The 17,572-nt window shown below is 42.4% G+C and overlaps 1 protein-coding gene across 4 annotated transcripts in view; it reads right to left on the bottom strand.

The window, feature by feature from the left end:
* Positions 1–17,572, bottom strand: part of arhgef12a (Rho guanine nucleotide exchange factor 12a) — a 76,686-nt gene that overhangs the window by 14,764 nt on the left and 44,350 nt on the right. For 2 of the 4 annotated variants that reach the window (XM_045703468.2, XM_045703467.2), the window contains 18 exons: positions 12,249–12,305; positions 10,632–10,730; positions 9,723–9,772; positions 8,352–8,409; positions 7,901–8,103; positions 7,588–7,665; positions 6,720–6,839; positions 5,227–5,343; positions 4,832–4,969; positions 4,427–4,525; positions 4,050–4,160; positions 3,769–3,867; positions 2,962–3,004; positions 2,074–2,179; positions 1,699–1,836; positions 1,475–1,507; positions 382–496; positions 161–269 (listed from right to left, as the gene is read on the bottom strand). In XM_045703468.2, the coding sequence (XP_045559424.1) occupies positions 161–269; positions 382–496; positions 1,475–1,507; positions 1,699–1,836; positions 2,074–2,179; positions 2,962–3,004; positions 3,769–3,867; positions 4,050–4,160; positions 4,427–4,525; positions 4,832–4,969; positions 5,227–5,343; positions 6,720–6,839; positions 7,588–7,665; positions 7,901–8,103; positions 8,352–8,409; positions 9,723–9,772; positions 10,632–10,730; positions 12,249–12,305 (1,773 nt within the window). The remainder of the gene's footprint in view (positions 1–160; positions 270–381; positions 497–1,474; positions 1,508–1,698; positions 1,837–2,073; positions 2,180–2,961; positions 3,005–3,768; positions 3,868–4,049; positions 4,161–4,426; positions 4,526–4,831; positions 4,970–5,226; positions 5,344–6,719; positions 6,840–7,587; positions 7,666–7,900; positions 8,104–8,351; positions 8,410–9,722; positions 9,773–10,631; positions 10,731–12,248; positions 12,306–17,572) is intronic. The other 2 variants (XM_045703469.2, XM_045703470.2) reach the window with 1 other exon arrangement.

Below are 17,572 nucleotides of genomic sequence, written 5' to 3'. Positions count from 1 at the left end.
ATTTGTTTTGATATGTGGGTGATGATAACCATCTACCAATACAAATGCCTCTCCAGGGTTTCAGTAAATTGGGAGACCTATAGTATACTAGTGTTGGTCACTGTTGTTTATCTTAAATTACTAAATGAAAGCCGGTGTTGTTTATAACGCAGACACTCACTGGATGTGGGGTCGACGCGGCTGGGCCTGCGCGGAGGCCCGAGGATGCTGGGAAACCTGGTTCGTTTCACCTTCTCCTCCCCTCCCTCCTTCTCGGTCTTGACGCTCTTCTGTTGATCACAGACATCAAATGATCAGTCATTAAGAGAGATATAGCAGGGGGTGACGGTTAACAAACCGAGATAGGTTAGCGGAGGGTTCAGTGTAAGGGTAGGCTCATACCTTGATCTTGGGGAGGAAGTTCAGGCGGACCCTTTTGGACTCTAGGCCCCGTGGCTCTTTGACTTTCACGCCAAGGTGCTTCATGTACGCGAGGATGACGCACTGCATAGTAGCGCTGCAACAACAGACCAATGAGGATTCCGGATTTAGAGACCCAGGCTCAATTGCCATATTCTCGGTTTTATATCAATGGAACAGATTGGGATGAAGTTGAAGTGAACTACATCTTGACGTGTCTTTAGTGTGGCTTTGACCATATGCTGTGAAAACGAGTGACGGCGGCGGGCAAGATGTCGTGTCCATTCATTAATCATTTGGGATATGCCGGGACCATATGGCATTTGAAATAAGGTCGTTACACAACGTCGGAAATAGTCCCTTATGAATCTAAACGAACTAGAGAAATGTCATTTGTTATTAAAGGAGGTTGGCCAAGAGCTCATGTAGCTAGATTGCCCCCTGGCAAAGAGATACTCCACATATACAACGTGACTTCTGTTATAATGTTAACTGCTCAACCTCAAAATCATCTAAGATGAGGTTCTTGTCCTCTTTCTGTGCAGTGAACTGAAACTAGGTGGTTTGTCTCCAGTGTGACATTGAGTAGAAATGACAGAGACAGTGGTTAGAAAGGCCAAGAGTCTGCAAGGCCCCAAAGTGTCTTAAACCCCTCAGGGAGTGCAGTGCACTTCACCACATCCTTCCAAAAGCTCAACAGCCTGTGCTCCCAACTCTAGCTTTAGAGGATGGAGAGTTCTGTGGGGGTGTGCAGTAAAAAAACAAAAAAACACATTGAGCACTGAGTATGTTGTGTGTTCACAGCCACAAGTAAATATCGGTTGTGCTCAGTGGGACAAGGAGGATCTACATGAATTTGTCCAATAACAACAGGTTTTTATTTTTCTGGCTGCAAAATGTTTTGCTAAGTTGTGCCCTACTGAACACGATCATGGTCTCCAGTCAGCCTGTGACCATAAAGTCTTACATTGACAATCCCCAAACATCACACCGACTAAAATCAAATGGATAGTGTGAAATATGTAGGGCTCATATCTGTTCTTTCCAATGGATAAACAAAAGAGAATCCCCTCACCATTTCTCCTCCTCTGTGGATTGAGTTGTCAACCTAAAATATGTCAAGAAATTCCATTAGAACAAATTATATTACACAGAAAATGATTTTAACATGTCAGAGTACAAAAAGTAGTAGACTTCCAATCAATATATTATCAGCCTCAATTAAAATGTGTCAGCAAGTAAAACTAATGTTAAAGAAGTTCTACATCAAGAAACTTGGCTGTGAGGGTTGCTACTAACAGGACATCCTCTATCTTGGTGATGATGTTTTCAGCACAGGAGCGTTCTCTCTCCAGTGCTACCCGGTCTCTGACGCGCTCCGTGTCCAGCCGGGCCAGTTCCCCCTCAGCCAGGGTTAGGCCCATACTGCGCTTCTGCCTGCACACCCCACAAACCACGGTGTCAGATCCCACTTACAGTATGTTTACTTATAACATGCTTACATCAACTTACCGAAAATTATAAACAGGATTATAATAACTTCAAGTTTATAAAGACAAACAGTTACACTGTCTACAAGTAAGACTCACTTTCATCCATCTTTACATATGACTAACACATAGGCACCAATAGGAAAGGCAGCCATTTTGGAAGAGCACGAGCAAGGTGACTGACCTGAAGTCCTCCAGGTTCCTCCGGATGTCAGGGAGCAGGGTGTCCTGCATCATCTGGACTAACTGTCTGTTCAGCTCCTCAGGGATTAGCTCCGTCCTCCGCCGGTCTGCACAGCCACACAGATAGGAAGTAGGTTGACACAAAATACAGCTTAAGCCTTGATTTCTCAACAACTGGTGTGGGATAGTAGTATTAAATCAAATAACATTTTATTTGTCACATGGTCCGAATACAACAGATGTAGACCTTACCGTGAAATGCTTACTTACAAGCCCTTAACCAATAATGCAGTTCAAGAAATAGAGTTAATAAAATATTTACCAAAAAACTAAAGTTAAAAAGAAAGTCGAATCAATCAAAACACAAGAAATGTACATAACAATAATGAGGCTATATACAGGGGTACCGGTACCGAGTCAATGTGCGGGGATACAGGTTAGTTGAGGTAATTTGTAAAGTGACTATGCATTGATAATAAACAGCGAGTAGCAGCAGTGTAAAAACAAAGGGGGGGGGGGGGGGGGTTGATTACTTGTTCAGCAGTCTTATGGCTTGGGGGTAGATGCTGTTATGGAGCATTTTGGTCCTAGACCTGGTGCTCTGGTACCGCTTGCCGCGCGGTATCAGAGAGAACAGTCTATGACTGGGGTGACTGGAGTCTAACAATTTTTAAAAAATGTGTTAGATTGGTTATACAACCAACCACACACTTTGAGGCTTTGTGATAATGATGCTAGTACACTGTTGAAGTAAGGAAACTTGAGTTGGCTAGATTTGGCATTCCATTAGATAACAATAGTCATTCCTCAATATACCCAGATGTGACTTGGCATGGATTTGTCAGCCAGAGAAACTAATGGAAATGAAAGCAAAGTCACAAATACTCACCAAGGTCAGAGGAGATGGACTCGGGAACAGCTACTTTTAAATTCTGTATGAAAATAAAACCCATTTAGACGGGCATTGACAAAGCCAGACTTGTTTATATGTGGCTTACAGAAACACCAGAGTAAAAATACTTCACATTTAACAAAAAGAGTAAAATGACAAGTGCAGAAGAATTCCTAAATGTACGCTGTGTGTGTGTTAGTAGTGTATGAGAAAAACTGCAGAAGAAAATCTCTGGGTCCCTCAAGTACTGCAGTCTTATTGGTCTAGGGCACTACAATATATTGCAATGGGAGTCAACAGAACAGTGGATCAGAGAAATGACGGCTCCAGCTGAGGAGAAATGTATTACTGCAGGGAGAGGGGACTCCTGACAGAATAAACCAATCAAACAAACACACTGCTGTATAGTAACACTAGTGTTGCATATCATACCAACACTGTCAGGGGATGTAGGTGTTTAATCACAACTGATGTGGGGGAGACCATAACTTCTGCCACAGTGCTGTGGGGTTTGTTTAATAACAACAGTGCACTGTGCAAGTCTGTGCTGGCTTGGGCCTGCAGTTTGGATGAAAGCTAGCTGTGATCATGTAGTGACTGTGGATGAAAGCCACTTGAGACTACAGGGCCCGTATTCATAAATAGTCTCCGAATAGGAGCACTGATCTAGGATCAATTTATCATTTTAGAGCATACTAAATATGAGTATATGGACAGGGGTTACATGATCTTAGATCAGCACTCCTACTCTTGAGACTCTTGGTGAATGTGGGCCCAGATGTAGGCTAGTTCGACTCAACTCACAGCTCCCCGGTCGATGAAGAAGTTGTGGAAGTCCATGAACACCCGTCTGGTTTCTTTGGAGTTAGTTTGCTTGCACAGGTCAGCGAAGAGGTAGCAGAGCTGAAGAGAAACGTTTCACATGATCAATGAGAGGTGACACAAACACGTTCTACAACATCATGTCTTTGTGTCAGCACTGCACTCCCTGTATTTTTATATAAACTTTTATTGTTGTCGGTAACTGGTCACAACACAAACATGGTCAGGTGAGGGTGTGTGTGCGCGTGTGTAGGGACTCTTACCAGCGGTGCAGGGTCAAACTGTGAGACGACGTGATGCAGGAACGCTGCCAGGTGGGCAGGTCTGGACTTGAGCAGCTCCATGCTCTGGAAACAGCTGCACTGGCCATTGACCTGAGATACACACAGTGTGTGTGTTACGAGCTAGCTTGACCTCGTTAGAAAATCCTCAGTGAAGCTTGTCAGTCTTTCACCCTTTTAGGGGGAGAGAAATCTGGACAAAAAAACTCCAGCACCCTGGTATGCTTCACAGTGTTTGTAATGAATGTTAAAAAACAAACGTTTGGGTCAATAGGCCATAATCGCAGCCTAGAATCTTAATTTTCAAAATGCAACGAAGTTATATTTCTCCCCTTATTTTGGATGTATTTAGGGCCTACCTGTTCTTGATCAGAGTCAAAGTAGTCGTCCTCAGCTCCGATGATATGGGAGACGAAGCGTGAGGAAGGGCTGCTAACAGCAGAGGGGGACAGCGAGTCCTGGAGGGGTGGGGAGAGGAGGAACACAGCCCTTAGATCTCTCACTCATTGAGCGTTGACTGCTCCGTTCACTGAGGTAGCTAACAACCTCATATACCATCAAAGGGGTGTTTAATGAAGTTGGCTCCACATCTGCAGGGCACGGGTCATGTTCATTAGACACCAAATGAAAGAAAATTGACTGAAACAGGGAGGGACTACCTGGACTTGTCCAATTAGAAATGCTCATTTAGGTTTTACGTTGCAAAACATTTAAATGTTTTCAGTTGCATGCCCTAATGAACATGAGCCAGGTCTCGATCTCACCAGGTCTGGAGTGTCTTCTGGGTCGGGGGAGTGGCAAGAGTTGAAGCTGTCTCGGGGCGTGCTCTTTGGGCTGTGGTAAGACAACATGTCTCTTTGGCACAGGCTCTCCGGGGAGGCAGGTGCAAAACTGCGGGGAACCTGCAAATGGAGAACATTTGGTAAGCTATCAAACATTCATCTAGCTAGACCTGGGTGGTGTTCATTAGGAATCAAATGGAAGAAACTCGACTGAAAACAGGGAGGGATTATCTGGACCTGTCCAATAACAAACACTTGTTTTCTTTATTGGTTGCATGTCCTCTTGAACAGAACCCAGGTTTGGAACACAGCAGTGGGTTGCAGGTTTGGGTTGTAGTTTACTGTCTGCAAGGTGCAAAACTGAAAGTAACACTTACAGGGGACATGGTACTGCTGCTCCACGAGAGATCATTGCTACTGTCCCCCCTGGAGGAAGGTGTGTGGTCCATGTCCACCATGCTACCGTCATCTCCATCACCCAATTGCAGGGCATCCTTAGAATTAAATCCCAGTCAGTCACACGCAGATAATATAAATATTCCCCATAATTGAAAGAGAAAACCAACAAGTATTTTGTCTGACTGTAAGCATTGAGCATCTATATTGTCATGATTTCATCACACACAGTCTACAGAAATGGAGCAGAACATGCACAGATCAACTACCTATAAATATCATTGCTTAGGGCCAGGCTAAAACTTGGGCCATAAGTTTGTCCTGGTAAGGTTACATAGTCAGGGAAAACTCATTGGACTGATTATGGCACTCATAGAAAACCACAGATTCTCACCCTAGCTATTAGTTATTAATACTACAATAGCCAGAAGCTACTCCTGCATTGTCTTGGCTGTGTGCTTATGGCCGTTGTCCTGTTGGAAGGTTAACCTTCACCTCAGTCTGAGGTCCTGAGCGCTCTGGAGCAGGTTTTCATCAAGGATCTCTCTGTACTTTGCTCCGTTCATCTTTCCCCAGTCCCTGCCGCTGAAAAACATCCCCACAGCATGATGCTGCCCCCACCATTCTTCACCGTAGAGATGGTGCCAGGTTTCCTCCAGACTTGACACTTGGCATTCAGACCAAAGAGTTTCATCAGTTTCTCATGGGTCAAAGTCCTTTAGGTGCCTTTTGGCAAACTCCAAGTGGGCTGTCATGTGCCTTTTACTGAGAAGTGGCTTCTGTCTGGCACTGTACCATAAAGGCCTGATTGGTGGAGTGCTGCAGACACGGTTGTTCTCCCATCTCCATAGAGGAACTCTGGAGCGCTGTCAGAGTGACCATCGGGTTCTTGATCACCTCCCTGACCAAGGCCCTTCTTCCCCGATTGCTCAGTTTGGCCGGACTGCCAGCTCTAGGAAGAGTCTTGGTGGTTCCAAACTTCTTCCATTTAAGAATGATGGAGGCCACTGTGTTCTTGGGGACCTTCAATGCTTGGTACCCTTCCCCAGATCTGCGCCTCAACACAATCCTGTCTCGGAGCTCCACAGACAATTCCTTTGACCTCATGGCATGGTTTTTGCTGACATGCACTGTCAACTGTGAGACCTTATATAGACAGGTGTGTGCCTTTCCAAATCATGTACAAATCAATTTAATTTACCACATGTGGACTCCAAGTTGTAGAAATATATCAAGGATGAGCAAAAGGTCTGAATACTTATGTAAATAAGTTATTTCTGTTTTTTGACCTGTTTTTGCTTTGTCATTATGGGGTATTGTGTGTAGATTGTTAAGAAAATGTTTTTACTTAATCCATTTTAGAATAAGGCTGTAACGTAACAAAATGTGGAAAAGGGGAAGGGGTCTGAATACTTCCCAAATGCACTGTACAATATGTTTGTTTTTTATTCAGGCAGGGGGGGATGCAAGTTACCTGTGCTCCTCCAGTGGCCTTACTGAGCTGCCCCTGCAGCTGTGGAATGTGCTTCTTGGCTTCCTGGATGTCCTTCAGTAGTTTTGGCGTCGGATTCCTGCTGTACTCCTCCTTCATTGCCTGTAGGGAGGGAGAGGGGGAGGGCAGCCGAGACACTCAGTCAGACAGTCATTGGAATCCAAAGTAGCCAAGTCCATAAAAGTATTTTTGACTTTGAACGGTATAGACTTGCACTCCTTTTCAAAAGTGTTTCTCAACACACTTGCTGTGGCTATACTGTCCTGGCCCTGTCATGTTTACACACGTAGCAGCAGTAAAGTGTGCTTAGTGGAGTGGGTAATGTGGCTCTGTGAAGCACAAGAGAGAATTATTGGAGTGGAGGTGGTGGGGTTTACTGGTTCTCTTCTGAGTGGCTGTCTGCTAGAGTGACTGTTCTAGTCCAAAACCACAGGAAAAGGCTTGCTCTTATCAACACAAGCCATACACCAGTGTTGTTCTGAACGTCTCAAAACCTATTAGAATACAATTCTAGGACAAACACCATGACTTCACATGCATCAAAATGTAACCTCATCCAACTACAAAACATTGCTTTTCTTGACAGTCGCTCAGTATTTGACCTCATAAGTCCAGAGTGAGCAGTCTCTGAAAAACAATTCATAGACTAGGACCCGTATATATAAACCGTCTCGGGTAGGAGTGGTGATCTAGGATCAGGTCTCCATGAATTCTTAGTCATTATAATCTAAAAGGCTAAACTAAAATCAGCACCCCTACTCTAAGACGCTTCATGAATATGGGCCCTGAATTTTGCATATGCCCAAATACTAACCGAGATGGTTTCTCCTGCACCAGATAGAATGCTCACCTGCAAATCTTGTTGCTCCTTGGACAACATCTTCTGCAGGATGTCCACCTTTTGGCTGTGTACGCTGTTGTTCTCTTCCTGTACAATGGGAAGGATACACAGTGCTTGATCAGGACATGGAACCAAACACACAGTAGAAGAAATTACGTGAAGTAGCAAGGGAGGACAACAGAGTTTAAGTGAACAGACAAATGTAAACTATGGAAACACACACTGAGGACAGACAGGCAAAGAGGGATGACATGAAGAAGATGGAGCACAAAGGAGGAATGCATCTCAGAAGACGGTAAAAGGCGAGAGGAGGCGGTCATACCCATATTGGTAGAGGAGAGGTGATGCGGTCATGGGGGCTGTATGGGCGCTCCCCCGTTGGCTGTCCAGGAGTGTTTGGAGAGGTGACAGGGGACAACCCAGTCTGGGGCCCCGGGAACCCCAGCTTAGCTTCGCTCTCCGATAGGGGGATCTGGGGCAACCCAGGGGGTCGCCCCAACACTGTGAGGGCCACATAGGAGCCCGCTGAAGAAATAAGATGGATACGGAGATAAGGTTAAAAAAAAAGGTGTATTCGGAATACTAGGCCTAATTCTGATTATCATTGTATGACTTTCCTAGCCTGGTCCCAGATCTGTTTGTGCTGTATTACCAACGTCTATGGTCTTTGGAAGAACCACGACAAAAATATTAGTTGGAAATACAGCACAAATAGGAACCAGGCTATGACTTTCCAGTGTCAATTACGAACAATAAAACTTTACAACGCTTACATTTGATGAGCTTTACTACTTCCACGTGGTTTGAATGTGTTACTAGGGTCCCGTTCACCTGGAATTAAGTAAAACAGTCATAATGAGAAACTTCATTCAACACTGCTTGGAAATCAAATTAGTTAATTTCCTGTCCAGCCTAATGTCAATTCAGTAATTCATTCATCCACCCCTCTTCGTACACACCCCAGTGACAGCAATGTTTAGGTTTTTGTGTTTTTTGATGGGATCTAATCCAACCAGCAGGTGGCATTATGGAGCTGGTGTTTTGGCTAGAAGCCTCGGTTCACAAAACAAGCTGTGACTGGAGACTATACAGAGATGGCAACAAGGCACCTGGGTCGTGATCAGTAGGCACGAAACTTATCCAATAAGAGCACCAATTTTCATTTCTCTATTTCAAAACATTTTCAGTTTGGTGCCAAATGAACAGGACCCTGCAACTACTATGTCATATATACACACATACATACACACTCAGTTGTGGCCAAAACTATTGGCACCCTTGCACTTTTCTTAAATAATTCCCTATATTTCTTCTCAAATAACAATAACATCTTGTTATTGGATTTTCAACATTGCAGAACCAATTTTAACTTAAAAAGGGCAACCAATTTTCTAACTCATTTTTATTATCTCCAGCATAATACCAGTGTGAACATATATGAAAACGGCACATTTCTAAGTGAGGAGCAGGAAAATACCCTCCCCTTGGGCTGAAAACTCGTTTCAGCTTTTGAAAATCTTTTTTTTCTTTTTTTCAAACTTTTAATCCTACCCTGTGATGTCATAAAATGAGCCAATTATCAAAGTGTTTTGGAGTGCAATGTTCAACCCTGTGTCCAAACGTGGTTGTGGGTCTTCCAGCCAGACAAAAACCCCAAACACAAAAGCACTCTGGACTGGATCAAGAAGAAACACTGGACTATTCTGGAGTAGCCAATGAAAAGTCCAGATCTAAATCACATCTGTAACCTATGGCAAGAGCTGAAACAGCAGTTGGTGGAGGGTACCCATCAAACACTGAAAAATTAGAGCAGTTTGATACTGAAAAGTGGGCAAAACTGCCAGTAGAAAGGCGCAGCAAGCTCATTGATGGTTACAAGATATTTTGGCAAAAGGCTGTGCAACCAAGTACTAGCTCTGGGGTGCCAATAGTGTTGTCCATGCCATTTATCTTTATTTTCTAAATTAAAATTACAAACTCAAAGTTAACAAAAATAAAATTGGTTCTACAATGTTGAAAATCCAACAACGTGTAGAGACCAAAAGTTGTTTTTAATTTAAACTTATTTGAGAAGAAATAGGAGTTATTTAAGAAAAGTGCAAGGGTGCCAATATATTTAGCCGCAACTGTATAGATTAGTGTACCTTGATGATCCGGTCACCTGTCTGTACACCCGCACGCTCTGCAGCGCCATCTAGGAAACAGAGGGGACGAGAGTCAGGAAAACACAGAACATCCCTTTAGGAGGGAAAAATAACAGTGTATAAGATGAACAACGCCCAATATACCCATTACAATACCACTGTTTGCGCTATAAAAGTAATGTCAAAGTACATCGTAACATATCGTACACCATAACTTGGGGCCTGAGTTTTTCCAGACCTAATCGTGAGGAACTCCGGGCCCCTAACCATCACAGTGGTTGTGTGGTGCTGAAGGAGCCCATTAGGCTGCTCCTCCCCAGACATAGGGCTTTAGGAGCCAGAGAGAGGGTTCATTATGGGATAGGATTCAGAGGAATATTATAGGGTCAGGAGACAACTGAGACATAGGTGGCACCAGAAATGAGTGCCTGTGCTGTCACAACATAAACACCAGTGCGGCTTTGTACACGTCAGTCTGGAGCTTAGGCAACCAGGCAGAAATTCCTACCATGTCACGCTAATGCGTTATATATATATATATATTTTGGGGCGGCAGCGTAGCCTAGTGGTTAGAGCGTTGGACTAGTAACCGAAAGGTCTCATGTGTGCAGCTCACTACACACACATCAGCCTCTATAAGGGACAAGACAAGAGCTGCCTTGGATTCAGGGCCTGCTAGAATTCCCATCTCTCACACGGTGATTTTTTTTTTATTTTTTTTTACCAGTATTTGGCTGATGGTCTGATACTAAGATTTGTCCCTGAGACTATTGAGGATGAAAAGTAGTGTGTGTGTGTGTGTGTGTGTGTGTGTGTGTGTGTGTGTGTGTGTGTGTGTGTGTGTGTGTGTGTGTGTGTGTGTGTGTGTGTGTGTGTGTGTGTGTGTGTGTGGGGGGGGGTCGACCTTACCTTCCTTGACGAGCTGCACAAACACTGGGTTGTCTCCGCTCACCGTCAGCCCAAAGCCATTCTCATCTTTCTGAATGATCACACACCGCTGGACAAGCCCTTCGCAGTACAGAGAGAGAACAATGTCACAAACAGGGGCCTCAGATTCAGTTTGACGCAGGCCAGTTTGGTAGGCGAACCCAGACACCCAGTGGTGTCCTGTGAAGGAGAGGTAGCAGGCCTAAAGAACAACACTGTGAACTGAGGGTGAAGGATTCAAATTAAGACTACTACTGCACTCATTGGTCACTGTAAAGGTTATGGTCAAATAAGTGCAAAGAGTTCTTGAAATCTGTAGGCTAATGTACACACTTCTGTTAGCGAGTGGAGTTAGTAGAACAGTGTATGTAGAGTGTTGAGATGTCAAGGCACTGTAATCAAAACCACACAAAAATCATTGAAACAGAAGGGCACGCACATGCAGGGACACACATAAACACGTGCATGCTTGATGCGCACACACACCTTGACCTCCTGTACTGGGAGATGAGGGTAGACAGGTGTTTGGAGGGCAATGAGTTAGTAATTGACTAGGCTGGAGAGGGTCAGTGAGTGGAGACCTAGTACTCTGCCCTCCTTGAGCTCTTCCAACAGGCAGGCTGTGCTTGCCTGGGTCTTGGAAGGGAGAGCCATGCTCATGACATTCAGACGCCACACAACCTTCTGATTCACTGTCATGACACTTCATGAGACTTAAGTCTTAGTTTGTCCTACACCTTCCACTTTTGTGGCGTCCGCGAGGTCCGCTCAAACCAAATCATGCAATATCGAAGTCCACCCCCAACCGCACGGACTCCCAAATCTCTGGAACCCTGTGCGGAAGGGAGCGGACGTTTGATTGAAGTGGAAGGTATAGGCTAAACAAGGCATTATTGTAAGGGCTTCTACTGATGGTCAATCAACACATTCCTAGTCTATTCAAATGCCGTTTACCAAGGTCTTTTTTTATCTCCATTTGTTATTGAGGTTGTTTCGATAGATTCTGCACAGAAATTGAATTTCATCCAAGGAGCGAGAGACGTCGGTAAAATCTCATCTGGCAGATAATTGAACATGACCCAACTCTGGTAGCTGAGTCCCTCCAGTCTAGAAGCTCACACTCGTACTGTTTGGTCACGACGGACAAACCGCATGCATCTCTGCTGGCATATTATCATGCTACCTTTGTCCTGATATATATAGACTTCTCTCCATAAAACAATGACATGACCTCCACAAACCTGAGTGTTTTACATCAAAACCTCCTAGCGGGCCCTTAAACCTTGCTTTATTGTGGTTGTGACAAAGGCAACGCATCCGATGCAGTGTGTGTATACACCCAAGCGGGAGGGGGGGGGCGGTGCTCTGAGGTGTGTGGGTGGGACGTTTGGTCAGGGGTGTAGCTGACACAGATGGGGGGGGAGCAAAACAAAAGAGAGGCTGGGTCAGGCGAGATTTGAGCTCTAGGCTGGGGGAGGGTTTTGAATCGGGAGGAGCAGAGGGGGTCAGAGTGAGAGAGTGAGTGAGAGAGAGAGAGAAACAACCAGCAGAGAGGCAGGCAGCTAGCTAGCCTAGCGACACCAACCAGGAGCAGCTTACCACAGGACTCGGGCTTCCCCTCCACTAGAACACAGTCACTCTTCTGCACCAGAACGTCTGGCCCACCAGAATGCAGGCGGGCAGGCAGAGCAACACAACACCCAACAGAACAACAACCAGCGCAAAAAGAAAAAAAGAGACAAACAAAGAGAAAGAAAATTATAGGAGAAAACATGGGGACAGAGAAATCTAAATAAAACATTAGCTAATAAATAATGGGATGGAATGACAGGGGTGTGGCTTTCTGAGTATGAATGAAGTATGTAGCTGAAACATTACGTTTGACTACACCTATATGTTTTAATTACACCAGTTGAAATTTAGGCCTATCACAGGATTGGAACCAAATTAAAAAAAAACAGCATAGATTTCATAGCTTGTCATCAATAACAAAAAAAAAAAAATGACAATAAGGTGCAGAGTGTCCGATTTGGATGCTGGGGGGCCAAGGATACCCCAGCCCCACTAAACCATTGACAACTACGTGCCGTTTGTAAGGGACTGTTGAATAAAATGTGAACTATTTGGTTGTAATATCATCACCTCTTGAAGAGCATAGTAGGAACTATCAGAGTTATATAGCCAGTAACTGCATGTTTTTCACGAACAGTAAACACCAATTGATCATGCAATTTCAGCTACATGAGGGTAGCCTATCCATTTGGCATGTAGCTAGCTAGCTAAGCAAACAACGCGTGTTATTTTGCATGCTTCATCAGAGATTAGGCTTTTGGAAAGAACTCGTCATGGGCAAGTCCTCGTCCTGGTAAAGTTGTCAGTTGGACTATTCTCATCATCACTCTAGATAGAAAGCAAATCAAACAATATTTGGATATAACCGTCTAGTTTATCCCCTGAAAGTTAGCTTGTTTAATTAGCCATATTGACGTGATGTTATTAGCTAGCTAGCCAATTTGACATGGTCCATCAATCAATGTAGCCGATCATGTCTGTCTGCAGCAAGCGTGACTAAACACTCTTAAAAACAATGTTGAAACGGGATGTTAAGTAATTTCGCTAGGTAGGCCTACATTGGTTGAAGAAAAGTACATTAGGTCTACTTACCACTATGTTTAGCCAACTGTACAACGTTTCTACCAGTAGCTTGTAAAGTAAACATTATCAGCTAACAGTACATCAGGAAACGTGCCCTTCTGCTGCTTGACAGGCAGAGCCCACAAAGGATGGGAAATTAATCTAAACCACTCATACTTGTCAGGTGTAGTTCACTTTTATATCACTCAAATATCCAATGTGAAATGACATGATCAATTGATGCTTACTGATCATGAAAAGCAGGCAGATACGTGCTGTATAACTCTGATGAGTGCTAAATATGCGCAATTGTTTTGCATGGAATAATCAGACATTTTTTGTTCTGACTATGCTCTTCAAGAGGTGATGGTATTACAACCAAATAGTTAACATTTATTTAACAATCCCTTGAAAACAGCACATAGTTGTCAATGGTTTTAGCAGAGCTGGGAGTTTCCTTGACCCCCCAGCAGGCAAATTGAACACTCTGCATCTTATTGTGATGTTTTATTGATGACGACATATACACAATTTGTAAAAGTAATAGCTTTCATGATATTTCAAGGATGCTTACATCATCAACAAATTTAGCTAGTATCTGGACATTTCCATCTGGAAACACTTATCTCCCTCACTAGCTTTAAGCACCAGCTGTCAGAGCAGCTCACAGATTACTGCACCTGTACATAGCCCATCCATAATTTAGCCCAAACAACTACCCCTTCCCCTACTGTTTTTATTTATTTAGCTCCTTTGCACCGCATTATTTCTATTTCTACTTTGCACTTTCTCCCACTGCAAATCTACCATTCCAGTGTTCTACTTGCTATATTGTATGTACTTCGCCACCATGGCCTTTTTTGCCTTTACCTCCCTTATCGCACCTCATTTGCTCACATTGTATATAGACTTATTTTTCTACTGTATTATTGACTGTATGTTTGTTTTACTCCATGTGTAACTCTGTTGTTTTATGTGTCAAACTGCTTTGCTTTATCTTGGCCAGGTCGCAATTGTAAATGAGAACTTGTTCCCAACTTGACTACCTGGTTAAATAAAGGTGAAATAAAAAATAAATAAAATAAAAAAAATCTAAAAGGAGCCATGAACACCAACATGTGAAGTTCATAGGATTGGCTGTCAAATGAAAGCAAAGACTCTATATTTTTGTGAAATTAAGGCATATATAAATTTTTCAACCATTTCCCATCCTAAAAATGTGGAATAAGCAAAGGCTTGATTTCTGGTCAAACAGATGGAAAAGGGGTCTAAGGCAACATCTAACATAAAAAAGTCTTAAAAGGTATTAGAAATACATCAAAACACAATAATGTTGAAGTAAAGACCCCTGCCAAATAATATCAACACTTAGATTTAGTTTTGGAGAAAGTTTTTGCATTCTGTAAGTTTAAGAAACATTGCCTTGTGCCTTCAAATTCCATTACGGAAAAGCCACAATATCTTTAAAATATTTTCTAATCCCCTACCTCATGAGGGGGGAGGATGATGAAAGTGCACAAAAATAACAAGGTAGATCTACCAATTAGTTAGTGATTCTACTAATAAAGTTTGTAAAAAACTAAAGTAATTAAAACACAGAATGTCTGATTCCAAATCTGTAACGGAATTACAGCAGTTGAATTAGCTACAATGGGAATTCATAGTAGTTACAAACCACAGTTGGGTCACCTGCTACTGTCCTCCCTTCCACTGGCATACTGTTATGTTCAGCTCATAACTGTTATCTTTCTGTCATCTAGTGGTCAAAGCAAAACTGTGAAAACCCACCCTTTCTCCTCTCCCGGCCCTTACTGACACTTACTATGACACCTACCACCTATCTTTCAGCACCCCTCATCACTGGCTCAATAACCCACATTTTAAATGTAACATTGATATCGGGAAATATTCCAAAAGTATGAAAGGCAGCTTATGTGCTGGCACTCCAGAAGAGTGGGGACCAATGTTCCCTCAATTTTTGGGGGGCACAGGGCAAATTTTAGGTCTTGTGAGCGGAAACTTGAACCTTGTGAGAAATATGTGCAATTTCCGGCACGCGTTTACAGTGAACACTTAGGCTGTACCCTTACAGTTTTAGACAGTAGCCAATAGGCTATTGTGGCTATTTGAGCATAATGTAGGGCCTACCAACAAAACCAATGGAGCAAATCCCATAACATTTTCACATGGAAATAGCTTTTGATTTCTATATACAGTAGCCTATATGCGATGTTCATTGTATGCCTACATTGCATCACACTTTTAAAAACATTTTTACATTATGAAGGGCTTGACATTAACTGTTTTTTTTTTTTACTTGGTCTGCAACACCAAGCCTTTTCACAATTGCAGTCTGATTTCCAAGCGCTACAGAAGTCACTCTTAGATCTTAGTTAGTACTTAACGCAAACCAAACAAAATACATGCTATTTTCTAGGTCCCGTAACTTAGACTTAAGTGACCTTGAATTCACTAGCCTGAACAGAACACAAATTGAGTGAGTTCTCTCTTATAAATATCTTGATATCTGCCTAGATGATAAATTGCCATTTGAAATTAAATGTTTCTGAGCTGGTAAAGAAATTCAAGATCAAAATTGGATTATTTTACAGCAGTAGAGCATGTCTGTCTTTTGATAATAAAAAGGAAGTTGTCCAGACCACTTTTGTCTGTTTTAGATTACGGAGATATAATCTACATGCACGTAGCAGAGTCCACACTTAAACTTTTAGATGCTGTTTTCCATTGTGCCCTTAGATTGATTACTAGTAATCATTTTAGAACTCACAACTGTGTATTGTAACAAAAGGTGGGTTGGGAATCTCTTTATGTAAGAGGAGAGCAGCATTCCCTTTTGTTTATTTACAAAGCGCTCCGGCAGAAACTTCCGATGTATCTGACAACACTCGTCAAGGTCAAAATAATAGAATACAATACAAGAACACAAGATTAGAGTGCGCTATAGGGTGGCTTCTGATTTAGGGAGAGCTGCTTTTATGCTCCACAGATGTGTAATGTGTTCAGGGGAGGCTCAGGCTTGAATGCATGTTGCCCTTTAGAGAATTTAAAACAGTGGGGAATGCTCTATGTGAAGATTGTGTTAGTTTATGATCTTGTTTTGTAATGTAGTATTTTACTATGTTTTGTATTGACGTGTGTTTGTACTGTGCATGGCTCATTTGAAAAATGTAAACACAGTCTCAATATGACACCCTGTCAAAATAAATACTGGAATAAGCATTCTCACCCACTAGAGTAGAGTACAGTATAATCTACTGTACTGTACTGCAGGGGTATTCAACTGCATGGGGTCCTTGAAAAATATAAAAAATAATTACAAACCTACTGTATAGAAAATATAACGTTGTTTCTAATGATGCCAACTTTATTTCTCAACTCCTGATATTGAGGAAATTACATTAATTGGAGCCAATTACACTCACTTCAGTATCTAACATAGGCTTTGGAAAAGCACCCACAAATAGGCTACCAGTGGAGCAAATGCCGCTGGCTGCTGGTTAGCTCCACCATGGTGAGTCTTGTCACAACACAACTGACTTGCTCAAAAGAATTAAGGAAAGAAATTCCACAAATTAACTTTTAATAAGGCACACCTGTTAATTGAAATGCATTCCAGGTGACTACCTCATGAAGCTGGTTGAGAGAATGCCAAGAGTGCGCAAAGCTGTCATCAAGGAAAAGGGTGGCTATTTGAAGAATCTCAAATATAAAATATATTTTGATTTGTTTAACACTTTTTTGGTTACTACATGATTCCATATGTGTTATTTCATAGTTGTTGTCTTCACTATTATTCTACAATGTAGAAAATTGTAAAAATAAAGAAAAACCCTTGAATGATTAGGTGTGTCCAAACTTTTGACTGGTACTGTATATTAATATCCATAATTATGTATTGCTGTATAGTACAGATCAGAGACCCATGATGTAATTCCATAACCGTAAATCCACTTCACCTACTATAGTTCAAGAACCATAATAATGTTTTTCAAATTTAAGGTGTCATGTCATAGCTGACACTCCTTTCTACAGACATCTTAGAATCTTAATTCGGAGCAAATATTGCATTTTCGGAAAACAACAGTTTTTTTTTTTACCGTAATTCTTCTAACAAACTTTGCATCTGCACAGTTCTTCCAGTAAATGTGTTTTTGTGAAACGTGTGTAAATTGTCCTTGTGCATAGAATTGTATGGTTTGTGAAACTTTGAAATCAATGGTTTTTGTTTGACATACATTTGAAAGAGTCAAAGCGTAATTCCGTTACTG

This window comes from Salmo salar, chromosome 20 (assembly GCF_965601325.2).
Source record: "Salmo salar chromosome 20, fSalSal1, whole genome shotgun sequence".
Classification (NCBI taxonomy): Eukaryota; Metazoa; Chordata; class Actinopteri; order Salmoniformes; family Salmonidae; genus Salmo; species Salmo salar.
This window is presented reverse-complemented; position numbering and strand designations above follow the sequence as displayed.